The sequence below is a fragment of the Puma concolor genome, chromosome B1, assembly GCF_028749965.1.
Source record: "Puma concolor isolate L17-30 chromosome B1, mPumCon1.1.hap2, whole genome shotgun sequence".
Taxonomy (NCBI): Eukaryota; Metazoa; Chordata; class Mammalia; order Carnivora; family Felidae; genus Puma; species Puma concolor.
This window is the reverse complement of record NC_141670.1, coordinates 124,702,835-124,721,588: the sequence shown is the minus strand read 5'-3', so window position 1 is coordinate 124,721,588 and position 18,754 is coordinate 124,702,835. Positions and strand designations below refer to the sequence as shown.

Genomic DNA, 18,754 nt, shown 5'->3' with positions numbered 1-18,754 from the left:
TTTATTTTTGAGAGAGACAGAGACAGAGAGAGAGAGACAGAGGCAGAACATGAGCAGGGGAGGGGCAGAGAGAGAGGGAGACACAGACTCCGAAGCAGGCTCCAGGCTCTGAGCTATCAGCACAGAGCCTGACATGGGGCTTGAACCCACAGACTGTGAGATCATGACCTGAGCCAAAGTCGGATGCTTAACCAACTAAGCCACCCAGCCACACCAAAATTTGTGTATTTTTTTTTTCTCAAAGCACAGTAGCCTAATAAAACCTGATGGGAACAAAGGAATATCTATATTCATCTTTCCAAATTAAAATTTAGTAGTTATCCTTAATACCAATTTTAATGTCAATCTTATAATAATAACCTCATATTAGTATATTTGGCAAAATTATTTTGAATTTGTGTCTTTCCTATCACTTTTTGGGGGACTGTGGATTTCTACATTTATTACCACCAAATAATAAAATAATACTTTGTTGTACATTTACCAAGGGATTTCATTATAGGGCCATTCTTATGATTTTCTAAAATATAATTGTCATAATAATGGTACTTTTTATTAAGGCTATTACCATGCAGAAGATAATCAGTATTGTAGTAACATTTGGATGGACTGTGCTTTAAAGTTTGTGTGTGTGTTTGTAAATATAAATAACTGCATATATATACACATGTATATACATATGTGTACATCTATATACACATACACACACACACAAGGTGCTTCTAGAAGAATGCACAAGAAAATGTTAACATTGATTGCTTCTGGGAGTGAACTGGGATATGTGAAGGTAATTCCCACCCAAAATAAAATCGAAAGTAAGGGGGAAAAAAAAGTTTTTCTAACTGTGATAACTGTGCTATCTATATTCATGTTTGTATCTTTGGCACTTAGTGCAGCGTCTGGTGCTAGGTCAGCCTTTAGTTCATATCATTGAACAAAAAGAAGCTTGAGGTTATCTTGTTAATGTATTATTCACTTGATCCACAGCATTCATGACCTGATACATTATGATATTTTTCACTGAAAGAGCTAATATTCTTTGTCTTTTCTCACATAATTTCTCATTTTTCTAAGAAGGCTATTTATGTATCTGTACTAGTCTAGGTCTAATCAGAAGACAAACCATATAATGTTAAATTTATATGTATATATAAATATCCTGACAAGAAACATGAAGTATATACATCATACAACATAGCTTGTTATTTACAGAGCATTTTAGTACATACAGCAGGGTTGCACCACAGGAGAGGAACTGTGAAATTACAACACTAAAAGCTTATGTAGGGTTGCTGGCACATCTGTCATCCAAGATACACACACACACGCACACACACACACAGTCTATAATCTGGAATTAAACAAATCATTCCTACTGAAGGGGAAAAGTATCTCTAGTGTTATTACCCTAAATGTAAGCTAAAAGCAAACCTGGAAAGAAGAGGGGGATTTTTTTTTTTTTTTTTATGTTCCTAGAATGTCTCCAGAGAAGGAGACTTATTATAGCTTATCAATTTCCCTTGCTCAGAAGGCCCTAGTAGTAAGGAATGTCAAAAAATCCAGGGAGAATGGTCTTCCATTACACAGAAATGTAAACAGGAGACATTTAATGTAAAAAATATTAAGCAATAATAGGAGAGTAACTTTAAAGGTATATAACAAATCTGATGGGTAACCTTGAGCTACGAGAGTACATCCAAGGAAGGACAAACTTCCTCGGAAGGTGAGTTCTCATTAAGATATAATTAAGATCACTGGGTTGCCCAGGCCAGAGGTAGCCCACAGTCACTAGGCCTGCAGGAACAACTCTTTGGAGGGCATGCAAGCTGAGGTTGATGAGTGGGCCCCAGACAGTAGGGCATGCAGAGAAAGTTGGGGTGCTGCAGCAGGTACTGCTAGAACTGGGCTAGAGAGGCCCCTTTCTACAGGAACCCAGCACACTTCTTTGTACAGTTTGGACCAGAGCGGCTCTGGGCATCCAGCCCCACAGGGTTTCCAGCATGTACTCTTCCAGGGCTGAAGAGATGGTGTGGGAAGCAGTGACTTGGGCTGGGATGCAAACGAGTTGTCTGGGGCTCTTGTACAGAGTTCTTCTGCCTCCGTTGAGAGCTGGAGAAAAAGTATGGTGAAAGCTATGACTTGCAGATGTGTGGCACTGGAGAAAATTATGAAGACTGAGCATGAAGGAGAGCACTTCCTCTTCAGTACTATCCATTGTCCTCTACAGACATACCTTGTATCTTGCCATCTGGCAAAGGGAGAATATTTAAAGGGCCAGGATTCATTTTTACAGATCAGTCAGTGAGGGTGAATTTGGAGCTGAGAGACATAAGTTGATAACTGACCTAATGTCTCTTCATCCTGTTGCTTAAATTTTCTTTCAAATTTATGGTGCATCATAGCTTTAACACCATTTGAGTAAGGGCATTGTCATACTTTCTGATTTATTTAGTTCTTACCTAAATCGTCTTTTGTTTTATCTTGACTCTAAATTTTCATTATGCTTTCTGTAGCAGTATCCTGGGAAAATATTTCTTTTGTGGGTTCATAAATAATAGTTTAGACAGTATCATTTTCTAAAGATTTTTTAGAAAAGGTTTTTAATATATACCTATGTTTAACTCACCTGTCACATTTATGATTACTTGTGTAGATATCATTTTTTCTTTTTGGCATTTTATTCAGAAAAGCTAGTGTTGCCTAAAAATTTATAAATTTCAGTGTACATTATCTCTTCCTTGTTATTTATTAGATTACTAAGTGAAACTATTTGCTTTGCACCGATCTTAATGAAATATACTTCTTTATATGTTTCTCCAGCTAAAGAAAGTACCTTTTCTGTAGGTCTTTTATGTCAGTCTTCCATCCAATTCTCTATTATTACAAAGCGTTGTAAACAGGGTCTTTCCTTCTTTCTCTTTGTTTGATTAGTGACAGCTTTAAGTATATTCTGATGGAGAATCTTGCTCAAGACTGCTTGTAAGTCAGTGTTTAGCCCCAAACACTTCTCTTTATCTATGTTATGTAGATAGCCTTCGGAAATTCCCATACACTTAGGCAGAATTTCCTCTTATATTATCTGCCCCTTGTCTGACCTTCCTTCCCTGTCAGGCATATCTTAGAGTCTAGGGCAGAGCTTGGAGGCATGATATCATTTACTCTTGAATGTTAAGTGCCAGGAACCAAAGCATTGTAGGCAGATACTTAAGTATCATTCTGGAGGAGTAGAAGGTTACAGCTAAAATAGTTAAGTCCAAGATCAATGTGTTAATCTAAGGGGCTAAGTGGAATGTAAGGGATAAATTAGATGGGGCCTGAACAAAACTGGGAAATACAGGATAGAACATTGTTCTGTAAGAATCCTGGTAGTAGAATATTGATACTGTGAGAACTCTGGTTTGCAGGCACATGCTAGGTATAAGAAGTTAGAGCAGAGCACATATATTTCATGTGGTTATTTGTATGTTTACAGAGTTTCTCTTCTGTTAAGGACTCAATGAGCTTACCTGTACAGGAGTGAAGTTTGAAAGTATATAGTTTCCACTTTCCAGCATCTTCTGGAACTCATGTGTCCAGAGAGCATCCCGGTAGTTCTTCACACAGAAGCTGTTTGTAATGACAGATTGCACATTTTTACCAACATCATTCTGGTATAATTCCTGGGTTTCTTTAAATTCTTTGACAAATGCCATCAGACTTTGTTGATTTATCTACATTGATTTACTAAGTTGGCTTATAATATTTTGGGTGTTGACTACTATTGGGTATGGTATTTTAAGTCATTCTGTTAGGGAATTGTTGAGAAAAAGAAATCGCCCTCATATTTTTCTGGGTCATTTCTGCGACGAGGCATTAAGCCTGGATCTCAGTGTAAATCCCTATCTAATTTTAAAAAGCCAATGTATTAACTTTTTATCAATTATGTTATATGCTAAAGCTATAATTGAAAACATGAAAATAATTCTTGAACTCTAAGTGAAAAGGTTTTAGGCATTGTGTGAAATAAAATTTTACAAACTATTTCTTGTTTTTATCCATGATGGCTTAATATTATAGTTGTGAAGATCATCTGTCAGACTCTTGACCCTCTAATCAAATGTGACAAGTTAGACTACATTGTTTCTGGTTTAAACTAAAATAGACTTTAACATCATTTAAGAATGAATGAAAAGTGATTGCTCATAAAGTTTTTATCTGATTTCTGAAATAATTAGAATGAGAAGAACACTTAGAAATGTCGTTATTTTTAGGATAGTTCGTCTTAATAAAAATATTAATTATGGTGGTTTGTACCATAATTTATAATAAAAGATGCAAACACAAGTAACTCAGAAAGTAAGGTAGATTTTCAGGATTTGTGAAGTTTCTACTATAGAGAACAGTGTGAGTATCTTAGAAGAATTTCCTGTGCTACAAGAATTTTCCTTTAGTATAATAAATAAGCAAAATAAATTTCCCTCTAGTATAATATCTTAGTGTCTTAGTACCTTAGGGTATCTCAGAAGAATTAGCATCTTAGTATCTTAGAGTATCTTAGAAGAATTAGTATCTTAGTGTCTTAGAGTATCTTAGAAGAATTTCCTGTGCTATAAGAATTTCCCTCTACTATAATAAATAAGCTAAATAAATTTCCCTCTAGTATAGTAAATAAGCTAAAAGAGTTTTATTAACCCAGGACTATAAAACTAGCAAAATGAAAAAAGCAGAAGAGATAGGGTGATCTTGGTTCTAACATTGAAGGGGCAGAGAGAGGAGAAGGCCAAGAACAAATGTTCAGAGACTGGTGTTTTGAAGTCAGTAGAAACTATTCAAAAAAAAAGAAAAAGTGTCTGTTGCTTCAAAGATATCAAATAAAAGGACTGAGAAAAATCCACTGGATCTGTCATATCATTTAAGACCTTTGCCTGAGTAGTTTTGATAGAAATTAAGAGGACTTGGTTAGATTGTGGTTTTAAGAGTGATGAAATAGTTAGAAGTAGGAGATGCAGAATTAATGACCAAAGTCAACTTTGCTTACCTCTTTGAAGATGTTATGTTTCTTTTCACAAGGCAGGCTAGACCATCTACTGTCATATAGGAAATAAATTACTTTTAAGAAAAATTATTAATACTTCTTAGTAGTAGAACCTCCCATGAAAATTATCATTCTTGACTCACTGTCCCCCCGCACTCCCACCATCCAAAAGCTGACAAATTTTTCATTAGAAGAGTTTCAGTGTCTTAATGGTAAGGATTCATTGCTGAGATTTACTGTCATGGTTTGAGGGAGTCCAAAAATAACACCCTCTGTTCTTCAAAATCACTGGAGACGTAAGCAAATGAGTTCTCTGATGGAATTCAAAATAACTGCTTTAAAATTGGTGAAGGCTTATTTGTATAGTTACAAAGGAACTGCTAATACTCCAGGGCTGAATTAGATGTATTTGCTAATGTTGTCACTGGTGTAGCTGGACACCCAAAGGTATGGAGGAACAGAGAGTTTTTGCCATTCTAAAAAATCAGGAACCCAGAAGGGGCTGAGTTATACATATCCATTTCTTCTTTCTCAACTTATTAATCATATATGTTACTTCTTTCCTAGAGAACAGAGGTAGTGGTGGGCAGTTGCCAAGGGAGTACGCAGAAAGGACCAGAAGTGTCAGTGTAGTAGAAATTTTTCCATAAGGAAGCTTGAGGCCACTGGGAAAGGGGTTGCAACCCCAATCATTTTATTCTCCAATATGCTTTTTTATTTTATTTTTGTAATGTTTTATTTATTTTTGAGAGAGAGGGGGACAGAGTGCGAGCAGGGAAGGGGCAGAGAGAGAGGGAGACAGAATCTGAAGAAGCTGGTTTCAGGCTCTGAGTTGTCAGTACAGAGCTTGTCGCAGGGCTAGAGCCCGCAAACCCTGAGATCATGACCTGAACTGATGTCAGACGCTTAACCGACTGAGCCACCCAGGCTCCCCTCCAACATGCTCTTTTAAAATTGATGTATATTTGGGGTGCATGGGTGCCTCAGTTGGTTAAGTGTCTGACTCTTGGTTTCAGCTCAGGTCATGATCTCATGGTTTGTGAGTTGGAGCCCCTTGTCCAGTTCTGTGCTGACAGTGGGGAGCCTGCTTTGGATTCTCTCTCTCTCCCTCTCTCCCCAACTCGTGCTCTGTCTCTCTGTCTCTCTCAAAAATAAATAAATGTTAAAAAAATAAAATGCTTAAAATCATAATAATGTGTAGTAATTCTCTTTGACAGCTTTAGTTGTCTCTGGATGAAGAATTTAATGAACTTTCCTAAAAAGATCTCACATCATTAATAGGCATGTAATTATTCCCATGGAGAGACTGAATGATTTTTTGTCAATAAGAAATCTTTTAAAAGTGGGATGATCTATGTAGGTTTTAGTTATATATTTTATATTCTTTAATGCTTCAATTGACTTCATTGATCTTAAAATATAAGACACTATATACTTCAAATCATATGGAGTACATAGTAGGTGCTTAACAGGTCACATTTACCTTCCCTTTGCTATTGGTACACTTTGGTTCTTCAGCATGTCATACAAAGGATGGTAACTAGACAGCTTTGTACAAGTAAGTAATTCATTCCTTTGTTTACTCAATTAATTTAACAAATATTTACTGGATACCTCCTATGTATCAAGTGATAGGTATAGTGCAATGACTATAATTAACAAGATGCCCCATACAATATAGTGGGGAGCATATGTTAACAATTAAAAAATATAATTAAAAATTATCAGGGGCGCCTGGGTGGCCCTCTTGGTTGAGTGTCCGACTTCAGCTCTGGTCATGATCTCATGGTTTGTGAGTTCAAGCCCCGCGTCGGACTCTGTGCTGACAGCTCAGCCTGGAGCCTGCTTCAGATTCTGTGTCTCCCTCTCTCTCTCTGCCCCTCTTCCACTTGTGCTCTGCCTCTCTCTGTCTCTCAAAAATAAATAAATAAATGTAAAAAAAAATTAAAAAAAAAATTTAACCTGGGGCGCCATGGTGGCTCAGTCGGTTAAGTGTCTGACTTTGGCTCTGGTCATGATCTCGCAGTCTGTGAGTTTTTGCCCTGCGCGCCAGGCTCTGTGCTGACAGCTCAGAGCCTGGAGCCTGCTTCAGATTCTGTGTCTCCTTCTATCTCTGACCCTTCCCCACTTGCTCTCTCTCTCTCTCTCTCTCTCAAAAAAGTAAATGAACATTAAAAAAAATTAAAACAAAAATCCTGTGAAGGATGGATATAGTGATTGAGAATGAACCCGTAGGGTTAAGGAAGAGGACACTTAGGTGGAATGGGCAAGAAGGTCTCTAGGGTGGTAACATCCAGATTGAGATTCGATGAGGAGGGCATGTCAGGTAAGGAGCTTTGGGGATGGGATAAAGGGAAGGAAAGAATTAAAAAAGACCCAGATGCCAATATAGAATATGAATAACTCTTAACTGCTTTTTATTACTTGTTTACTGATAGTTTTGATAGATTGCTATAATTTGACTAACATAAGTCTTACTTTTTTCCTCAGTGTTGGGATAATTGCTTTTTATTGCTTTTAATAATATTAACTTAGATATTATATGTTATTCATACTTTATTTCAGGAAAATCACCTTAATATGCGCTTAATAAGTTTGAACAAGAAGATCTAAGATGTGATTCACTACAACTTTCTTTTTAGCTTATAGAAGAGAAGAGATATATACAAATATACGGTTTTCTTTAGACTAAAAATCAATTTCTCAAAACTGCTTAGTCCCTCTTAAGAAAGTAAATATTAATCTTGGATGTGAAGTCCAAGGTTGTCAAGGTTGTACGAGGTGTCACTAGACCGTGTTAGTATTATTAGATATAAAATTTAAGTTTACTTTTTCTTGGGTTGGCAGGGAAAGTAAATTATCTTTCATTTCATAATAGGGTGTTTCATCATATTTTTAGAATTGTCATCAGCTGGCAATGTAAAAAAGTCTATTAAAATGTATACCTTACTTTGAAGTAAGAAAATGCCTGAAATTCTAGTACTATAGCAGCAATGCTGGAGGTCCTTGGTATCCCATTAGGGTGTCTATGAAGTCAATACCATTTGCATAATGTCATCAAGACATTTGTCTTTTTCACTCTGTTGACATTTCCCTTAATAGTACAAAAGCAATTATGGGTACAAAATTGTGGGTGCTTTCTAGTATATGTGGATCAGGGTAGTAGCAGCACCAAACTAGTTTTAATACTAGTAGTATTCTTCACCATGACATACTTAGAGTAAAATATATGTACATATACATACACACACACACATACACACACACACACACACACACACACACACACACACACACACACACCAGTTTCACGTAAGAATACCCATGATGAAGCAGGAAAAAATGTTTAAAAAAAATCTCAGTCTCCTTAACACACTTAAAAAATATTCTGTGTAATGGAAGGTGCTCATAAAACACTTTCATTGCATTGCAAAGTCTGATGGCTGTTTTGAAGAGAAGCACTTGTGCAGTTGTTTGAGTTATGAGCTGACCAAGGTACCTTTTTCCATGGAAAAACATTTTTTATTTGAAAGAACTGAAAGACAAACTGGTTTTTCATATTTGGAAGACGTTTTCTCACAAATGAATGAAGTTAATTTTTCACTTAAGAAAAACAACTGACAGTATTTGTTGCTGGTAGTAAAATTGAAGTTTGTAAGAGAAGATTAGAATTTTGGAAAACTTGGGGGCAACTGGGTGGCTCAGTCAGTTAAGCATCTGACTTCGGCTCAGGTCATGATCTCGTGGTTCCTGGGTTCAAGCCCCCTGTCGGGCTCTGTGCTGACAGCTCAGAGCCTGAAGCCTGCTTTGGATTCTGTGTCTCCCTCTCTCTGTGTCCCTCCCCCACTCATGCTCTGTCTCTCTCAAAAATAAACATAAAAAAAAGGATTTTGAAAAACTTGTATACCTTCAGCTTGACATTTCACCAGTATTTACAAAGTGTCTTTTAGTAAGATTAGTGATGATACTAATAAATGTGATATTTTGAAATAGTACAATGAAATGTGTCAATATTTGGAAGATAACTCCATGACCTAATTTTTTAAATGACCAATGCACTGATGATAAATATCTCACCTGCATGAAGGATTCAAATTGCAAGAGATCAGTGGATTTGAATGTGAGAATTGGAAGCATTTATTAAAATCGTTTCAGATTTCTCATGGCAACCAACCTTTAAAAAACTACCACTTTTCAAGGTTTGGTATGGTATCAAAGACTATCCAAGATTATCTGAAAAGGCTATTAAAATACTGTTCTGATCTTCCAACTATGTATATATGTAAGGCTGAATTTTTTTCATCTACTCAACCCAAGTGACAAATTATAGAAGATTGAGTACAGAAGCAGGTATGAGAATCCAGTTATCTTCTATTAAGGCAGATTTATAGAGATTTGTAAAAATGTAGAATAATATACCATTCTTTTCAGTGAGTTTTTTGTTTTTGTAATATATTTTGTATTAAAATAATAATTTTAACAAGTAATAGTTTTATAATATTAGGTTTAAGTAAATTACTAAAATAAATCCTAAAAAGTCCCAGTTTTAATTATTAGTATGTTAAATGTGAATAGAAATAACTGATGTAAATAAAAGCCCTTTAAGAATCTGAATTTTTAATAGTGTAAAGAGATTTTGACAATCTATGGTGTAGCAGAATCCACATATAATTTAGCATGAGAGCACAGCTTTATAATCCAAAATGTACATGTTTTGGCTTCAAGCAGTACTTTGGTTTGAAGTGTTTTTCAAATGGCAGTGTTAAAGTAGGTTTTATAGTCATCAGCTTTGTATTATTTTAAGTCACATTTTTTTAAATGTTTGTTTATTTTTGAGAGAGAAAGAGAACGTGAGTGGGAGAGGGGTACAGAGTAAGGGAGACACAGAATCTGAAGCAGGCTCCAAGCTCTGAGCTGTCAGCAAAGAACCTAGTGCAGTGCTCAAACCCGCGTACTGGGAGATCATGGCCTGAGCTGAAGTTGGACGCTTAACCGACTGAGCCACCCAGGCACTCCTAAGTCACGTTATTTGAAACTTTTCTAAACCTTCGTTTTCATTTTTTGTCTTTAAAATATAGCAGAGGAAGCCAAAAATGAAACAAGATATTATTTGCAAAGCTATATAATTTTTTTGTGGATGTTCAGTTTTTTTTCAATTAATCATGGCTGGTTTCCCGAACAAGCTAACTATGGAATAAGAATCCCGAGAAAAATGTTCTGTGATAACCTGTATTATTCCTGAATATTCCTGGTATCTTAATGGATACAGATTGAATATTTCATATCCAAGTTAAATGGGTACATTTGATTTAAAAAATTTGTAATAGTACAGTCGATTGCCATTTTGTAATGTATGTGGGAGTTAATTCACAATAATGAGGGCCTGTTGCCTGTTAGTGATAACTGTCATGAAACATGATGATCATATGTTAGTGAGATTTCTGATTTCTCTTTTTTTCTATATGCAGATAATCTCAGTGATACCTTGAAGAAGTTGAAGATAACAGCTGTTGACAGAACTGAGGATAGTTTAGAAGGATGCTTGGATTGTCTGCTTCAAGCCCTGGCCCAAAATAGTAAGTTTCATTATGTTTCGAATGCCAAACAAAAAAGTCAAATCAGCAGTCATTCAGAAATTGGTATGTAGTTTAGCACATAACTTGCATTCACATAACTTGAGTTCTTTTGAATCCTATCCCAGAATACTGGGGTTGTTTCACATATTCCCCCCACCCCCCCGCCACTCTCAAAGTACTGAAAGCCAACTTGATAGGCAGAAGAAAGGAGGAATTGATTGGTGGTGATGACATTAATATCAGCCCCAGAGAGAGACCATTATTTCATTCCTAACAGATAAGCAGCATAGTTGTTTTTTCTTCTTAACACCTACCTTTGTTCTTTGAACAAGACTTCTGTGCATTTGTGGGGAGACTGGGGAGGAGAAGCAGAGGGGAGCTTAAAACACGTAAAAATTTTTTCTGAGATCCTATGGTCACCTTTTTATTTTTATTTTATTGTTATTATTATTATTTATTATTTTGAGAGAGAGAGAGAAAGAGAAAGAGAGTATGAGCAGGGAAGGGGCAGAGAGAGAGGGAGAGAGAATCCCAAGCAGGCTCTACACTGTCAGTGCCAAGGCTGATACAGGGCTCGAACTCACGAAACCTTGAGATTATGACCTGAGCCGAAATCAAGAGTAGGATGCTCGATAACTGAGCCACTCAGGTGGTTCCTTTTTAATAAAAGTCAACTTTTTAATAATTTTATTTTAAAATAATGTAAAATAATGTTTATGCTTAGATTTAATTGGAAAGAGCCGTAAGTCATCCAAAAATCCCTTAAACCTGAAGTAAGACTTGATCTTTGATGCTGTGGTAAATAATAACAGGGATAAAAATTATACAGCTCTTCATTGGCTAATGTATTGTTGCACTTGATCCATCATATTTCCATTCATTCATTTTTGTAGTATCACAGAAAACAGGTACAGAATGATTTTTATCTGCTCCCTTAATTCTTTGTCCTGCTATGGCTTGTGCTGTACTAGTTTTTAATTACACCATTATCTTATTCTAGGACTAATTATGTAGCTGTCAAAGAATTCAGGAGAAAGTATGTAGTGTTAGAGTTTTAATTTCAAACACTCAGAGATGTTTGTATTATTTCTTTTTTACTTTATTTTTTAGTGTACTGTGCTTAGAAAATCTAAGATGATTGTAGTACTCTCCATCAAAAAGCACATTTTTTAAATGTTTGTTTATTTTAAAAGGGGGGAGGGGCAGAGAGAGAGGGGGGAAGAGAGAATCTCAAGCAGGCACCCCACTGTCTGCATAGAGCGAGATGTGGGTCTTGAACTCACGAACCTGAGCTGAAGTCAAACACTCAACCTACTGAGCCAACCAGGTGCTCCTCGAAAAGCACATTTTAAAGCTAGCTTGGAAAATTCTTTTTTAGTATTTCTCTTTGCTTTTGAGATTGTAACTCTGTCCAGCTATTTAATCTTAGAGATAACAGAGAAAGGGTTTGAAACAAGGAGTTCAATAGGAGCAAGGTTCACCATGGTAAAGAGAAACAACAGAAAAGCAGGGTGTCTAAGGCTGTGCCGTCCATTGTAGTAGATATATGTGGCTATTTAAATTTAATAATTTAAAAGTAATTTCCTTAGTCTTACTTTTCAGTAGCCATATTTGGCTAGTGATTACTTTATTGAAGATCACACATATAAGCCATCTCCACGATGACAGAAAATTCTTTTGGATAGCATAGGTCTAGAGGACTAGAAAGAACCTGATTTTTAAACATGCCTGTATAGGCAGATTTACATAATCATGTGATTAAGCCTAAATAAATTGAATATCTCAAGCTCATTTTTTTGGGAAGAGTTGTTTTATTATACTCTTGTTTTCGGTGGCCTTTTTTTTTTTCCTGTTTGATGAAAGAATTTTCTAGATGGACCATTTGTTCAGGAACTGAAGGATATGGAGGCAGTGTTCTTGGTTATATATAGAGGGTTGTTAAGTCCTGTCCTGGAAAGACTAATGACAGAGAAGTGAAGTTGAATTAGAGAAATGAAAAAAGGAAGCAAAAGTTTATAACTTTTTGAAGAATAGATTTAAGGAATACAAGTATATAATTGTTGGATTAAATTTCAGATCCATTGCAGACTTACTCGTTGAACCCACTGATTGAAAATAGCCTTGAACTTGTATATTATAGTGTTAAGGCCAAATAGCCACAAGGTGTTAATAAACCAACAAATGCTACCAGTTTAACTCTTGACTCCCCAAGAAGGGAGCAAAGGAATATGTCTTTTTAAGACTCTGTAACAAAATTCATGTGTCCTTACCTCTAAGACTATTGACACTAAAGAATTTGACACAGGAAGACAGAGTTCATGGAAATGTTCAGTCTATGACTTAAGAGTGATATCTGTCATTGATTGAGTACCTCCTGTGTATTCAACACTGGACTTGGGACTATATCTGTTATTTAATCTTTCCTATAGTCCCATGAAGACAGATTATCATCACCATGTAAAGGAAAAGGAATAGACACTATAAGGTTACTTCCCTTGCTCTGACAGAATTTAGCATTTGGATTTGAACTCTTAGTTTGGATTTATTTTGAACTACCAAATAAAAAAATTATATTCTGAGTAAAGTGTGGCTTTTTGCTGAGTGTATAGAGTACAAACTTGTTTCCAAAAGCTAGGTTTTAATATTGTGTCTTGAATTTTTGCTTTTTCTTTAAAATAGGTTCAAATTATGTTACTAAAGAGGGGAATGATATATAAACTTTTTTCCCTTGAATTACAGACAAATGGATTATTTTATAGGTATTGATGTATTTTTTTAAAATTAGCATGTGGCTTTTAAACAAGAAAAAGTAAAAAAAAAAAAAAATTGCTAAGATCTTTATTTTCTACAGTTGTTCTTCCTTGAAGTGATTGATCCATTGTTACTTTCATCCTCTTCAAGGTAAAATTATAAAACATTTAACTTAAGTGAATCTGTACTGGCTTTTTTTTTTTTTTTTTTTTTTTTGGAGAGACCTTCTGGTGTCATAATTCTTCCTTAGTGTCAGGTGTTTTAGCTAAAAATATCCCTCTTTGTACCAGAATTGCACCTGATCAAGAAACAATGATTTCTCCATTCTGTACAAGATGGTAATGTGTGTTAATAAAATCTGAACTTAAATTTTTATTTTACAATCTACTAACCTGTCATTGGAAAGGACAAATCTGAAAGGAAAGAAATTATGCTTTTTAAAATTTTTACACTGTGGGAATTTAGTATATTTGAATTGCCCATCAAAAATCATAATCTGAAATTAGAATATTTGCTTTGATGTATGACTTCAGAGTGATTTTCTTTCTTAAATTTTTGGAGTAACGTTTTATATATATATATATATATATATATACACACATATACATATATGTACATATATACATATACATATACATATATGTACATATATACATATACATATATGTACATATATACATATACATATATATATATAAAGTATACATATATACACATACACGCACACACCAGAATCTTAAGAGGCATGAGTTAAAACATTTTAATACTGACCAGGTTTTATGGAAAACATTTTAAGTATTTTGTGTAAATCTCTGATCTAAATTAATAATAGAAGCAATTATTTCCTCATAAATTCTTCAGATCTCAATTTTAAAATGTTTTTAGGGGCGCTTGGGTGGCTCAGTCAGTTGAGTTTCCAAATCTTGATTTCAGCTCAAGTCACGTTTTCATGAGTTCGAGCCCAGTGTCTGCCTCTGCACTGACAGTGTGGAGCCTACTTCTCTCTCTCTCCCTCTCTCTCTGTGCTCCTCCCCTGCTTGCATGTGCGTGCACTCTTTCTCTCAGAATAAATAAATAAACTTAGAAAAAAATAAAAACATAAAATGTTTTTAGTAAATATTTGAAGGCCACCCACTAAGATATCAGATTCTGTTTACTCTTGTCTCTTTTGATTCAGAGAATAGAAGATTCTCTGTAAATGCTTATTGTAGTATGCTTACTCTATTTCATGCTTATTTGAAAATTTAAAACAATAGGCCACATTTTCATCCCTAAACATTAGGACAGGAATTGTCCTTAGAGAGTATGATATCTAAATCACCTTGTCAGACAAACTACTAGCATAAATCAAAGGTCCAAAGACAAAAAAAAATTAACAGTCCATTCATGGTAAAAAATTCTATTCCATTGTAAGAGCGTGGGGACCATGTTCTGTTGCTGAGGGAACCACAAAACAATGCCAGCATGATCACCAACACAGCCTTAAATTCTTGTTCTAAAGGATTAGGCTGTTTTCCTCTGTCTCATTGAATCATGTATCTTTATACTCTAACTTTGTTTAGTTAATTGCCTGACTTCATACAAGAGTCACATAAACGTTGATTTTCTGTAGAACAACCCTGTGAGAGAACACCAGTTTACTTGTCTTTAAAGAAAAATGTATTTAGTATATAGCTCCACATTCCTAACTTTATATCGTATTCCTCTACTTGTCTTAGGATATTTCTTAGCCCTTGTTCTTTTTTTTATTCTTTATTTTGATTTTTGGCTCCCTTCTAGGCTATAATCCTAAACATACCAGATTATGTATACAAACTGCTAATGTAGATTACTCTGAATCTTTTCTAACAGAACTTGCTGTTGTCATTTGCTTTTAGTCTGTTTCATACCTTTAATGTTTCCTTTTTTAAATTTATTTTTGAGAGGGAGCGCAAGTTGGGGAGGAGCAGAGAGAGCGGGACAGAGGCTCTGAAGCGGCCTCTGTACGGACAGTAGGGAGCCTGATGTGGGGCTTGAACTCAGGAATTGTGAGATCATGACTTAAGCCAAAGGCAGACGCTTAACTGACCGACTGAGCCATCCAGGCGCCCTTTAATATTTCTGAATTGGCTTACTTTTGGGTAACAAAATTATTTCCTAAGGGACTTTGAAACTTGTTATCAAATGGTTTTCAATAGCCATGTTAAATCTGAAATCACTGACCATGAAAGATTACTGCAAATTTAGTAGAAACAAAAAATTATTTTACTTCTTTCATAGTAATATCTGGATTTCAATTTTTTTAATGTACCACAGAAGCATACGATGTACCACAGAAGCAATATATTTTTTTTTGTGAGCCAAATTTGTTATGTTGTTTACCTCATTTACATAGTTTTCTTTTATGTGATTCTTGTAGTTATTGTGTCCATAGTCCATAAGGGCTTATTAGTGGTGCTAATCATAGATTATCAAAGTTCAGTTTTTACTAAATAAAGATAGCATTGTGGAATAGAGGAGACTAAAGTAGAGAAAATGGTCCACCAAAGAGACATTGACAGTACTGGATGAATTGAGACTCCTGGATTGCCATAGAATGGTGGGAGCAAGTGACCTAAGTCAGAAGTTTCCACACATTCTCTAAAAACTCATACAGATCAACAAAGATATCAGGTAAATATATGAATTTAGTGCCATACTGTTATCTGAAGATTTCCTGTTTCTGGTGATGTTCTCTGGTCCTTTGTAGTCTTTACTGCTTTCCACTGAGAGAGTCCCCCTTAGAATTTTTTGCGTGGCTGGTTTAGTGGCCACAAACTCCTTTAGTTTTTGTTTGTCTGGGAAAGTCTTTGTCTCTTCTTCTAGTCTGGATGACAGCCTCACTGGATAAAGGATTCTTGGCTGCATGTTTTTCCTATTCAGCACGTTGTATATTTCCTGCTACTCTCTTCTGGCCTGCCAGGTTTCAGTGGACAGGTCTGCTGCTACCCTTATGTGGCTACCCTTGTAGGTTAAGGCCCGTTTGTCCCTAGCTGCTATCAGAATTCTCTCTTTATCTGTGTATTTTGCCAGTTTCACTATGATATGTTGTGGTGTTGACCTGTTTCTGTTGATTTTGAAGGGAGTTCTCTGTGCCTCTTAGACTTGGATGCCTGTTTCCTTCCCCAGTCTAGGGAAGTTCTCAGCTATAATTTGTTCAAATAAACCTCCTGCCCCTTTTTCTCACTCTTCTTCTGGGACCCCTATGATGTGGATATTGTTTCATTTTTTGGAATCTCTTAGCTCTCTAATTCTCCTCTTGTGATCTAGTAATTTCCTTTCCCTCTTTTTTTTTAGCTTCATTATTTTCCATAATTTTATCTTCTATTTCACCTATTCTCTCCTCTGCTTCTTCATTCCTCACTGTCACTGTACCTAGTTTATTTTGCATCTCAGTTATAGCAAAAACTGAATAGTTTTTAGGTCTTTGGTCTCTGCAGCAAGGGTTTCTCTTCTGTCTTCTATGCCTTTCTCAAGCCCAGCTATTAGTCTTATGGCTGTTGTTCTAAAGTCTTGTTCAGATATATTGTTTATATCTGTTCTGAGCAATTTTCTGGCTGTGATTTCTCCTTGATCTTTCTTTTGGGAAGAATTCCTCCATCTTGTCATTTTGGCTAAGTTTCTGTCTTGTGTGTGTTTTAAAAGCTTGTTATGTGTCCTACACTTGAGAGGACTACTATATTAAAAAGGAGTCATACACTGTCCAGGGCCGGACACTCCAGGAAGCATTCCAACAAAGAGATCAAGTAAAACCAATTAACATAACTTATGTCTTAAGCATAACTAGAAGTTAGACTAAAACCTTCAAATTATTAGGGAGAGAAATATCAAAATCTAGCCTACTCAGCATCAGAGCCATGATAGAGAGAGTTCATTGAGACTGCAGAAACTGCATGGAAAAGAGGAAAGGAAAATTGGTTGAACCAGGACCCCAAGGGTGATAGTACATATTTAAAATTGCCTTTAGGAAGAAAAAGTCCTAGCCTGAGAAAATACTACGATCTGTTCTTAGATTTGATTAGAATATTTGCTATTGAGATATCAAAAGGAAGAACTTAAAAACAGGACCCTAGGTAACAGATCAAGTGAGTGCCACTTTTGAGGATGAGCTTATTCTGCCTTGCAGACTTGGTGGTGGATGGAAAGAAGGAAGCAAAATAGGGAAATTAAGTGTTCTGTACAAGTAAGAAAACCATAAAATTAGAAGACACACTAATAATCCCCTTTGGTTTAAGTTCAGAAGAGGGAGCTTTTGAACTAGAAACCTAGATGTTGATCCCAGATCTTACCCTTATTGCATACATATTTATTGCTTGTATATACAGAATTTGAAATTGTAGGTGATAAATATACAAATTGCTATAATGAATAAAGCAGAAAATAAGAACCAACATTTTAGCTATTAAAAGTTTTCTTCCTAAGCAAACCATAAAGCAGTTATCAGTAACAGAACACCATGACCTATATTAAATATCTTTAAGTCTTTGCATATATGAAAACAAATCCTCAAGTAAGAATTTCAGATACTTGGAATAAAATTGGATAAATACCAGGATGATGTGAAATAAGAGTTAACTAGAAGACTGATTGAAGAAAAAGAATCATTTAAAAACTTTTTTTTAATGTTTATTTATTTTTGAGAGTGAGCAGGGGAGGGGCAGAGAGAGAAGGAGACAGAATCCATTGCAGGCTCCAGGCTCTGAGCTGTCAGCACAGAGCCCAGCACAGGGCTCAAACCCACAAACTGAGATCATGACTGAGCCGAGGTGAGAAGCTTAACTGACTGAGCCACCCAGGCACCCTGAAAAAGAATCATGTTAGTAATTAAAACTAGATTATAAGATACCAGGAAAGAATAGAGGTGACTGAAAATTAAGGGGCTTTGAAGAAAATAGGCAAAAGAATGAAGACAAAACAAAGGATCAGAGGGAAAATGATAGATATGTAAGATAGGCAAAAAGATCCAACATACACACAATTGAAGCCCTAAAGGAAAAAAAAAAACAAAACACTGAAACAGAGCTAATATTTAAAACTATGAACTTTTCTGAAATAAAGACCACAATCTACATGATGTGGAAGAGCCAGCCATGTACTTGCAAAAATTGACCTGTAATGGTCAATTCAGAGAGTTAGTCTAGTAAAATTTTTACTTTATTTTTTAAAGATTTTTTAAAAAATGTCATCTCTACACCCAATGTGCGCACAAACTTAAAATCCAAAGATTAAGAGTTGCATGCTCTACAGACTGAACCAGCCAGGCTCCCCAAAAACTTTTACTTTAAAAGTAAAAATAAGTACAAAGAAAAAATCCTTAGGACCTACATTCAAAAAGGTCAAGTATTTAAAAAGGAAAGAAAATCAGATTGGCATCAGACTTCTTAGCAATATATTG

The 18,754-nt window shown here is 35.5% G+C and overlaps 1 protein-coding gene across 3 annotated transcripts in view; it reads left to right on the top strand.

Moving 5' to 3' along the window:
• The window catches only part of RAP1GDS1 (Rap1 GTPase-GDP dissociation stimulator 1), a 180,102-nt gene that overhangs the window by 18,209 nt on the left and 143,139 nt on the right, over positions 1 to 18,754 (top strand). For all 3 annotated transcript variants that reach the window (XM_086704532.1, XM_086704529.1, XM_086704528.1), the window contains exon 2: positions 10,483 to 10,590. In XM_086704532.1, the coding sequence (XP_086560658.1) occupies positions 10,483 to 10,590 (108 nt within the window). The remainder of the gene's footprint in view (positions 1 to 10,482; positions 10,591 to 18,754) is intronic.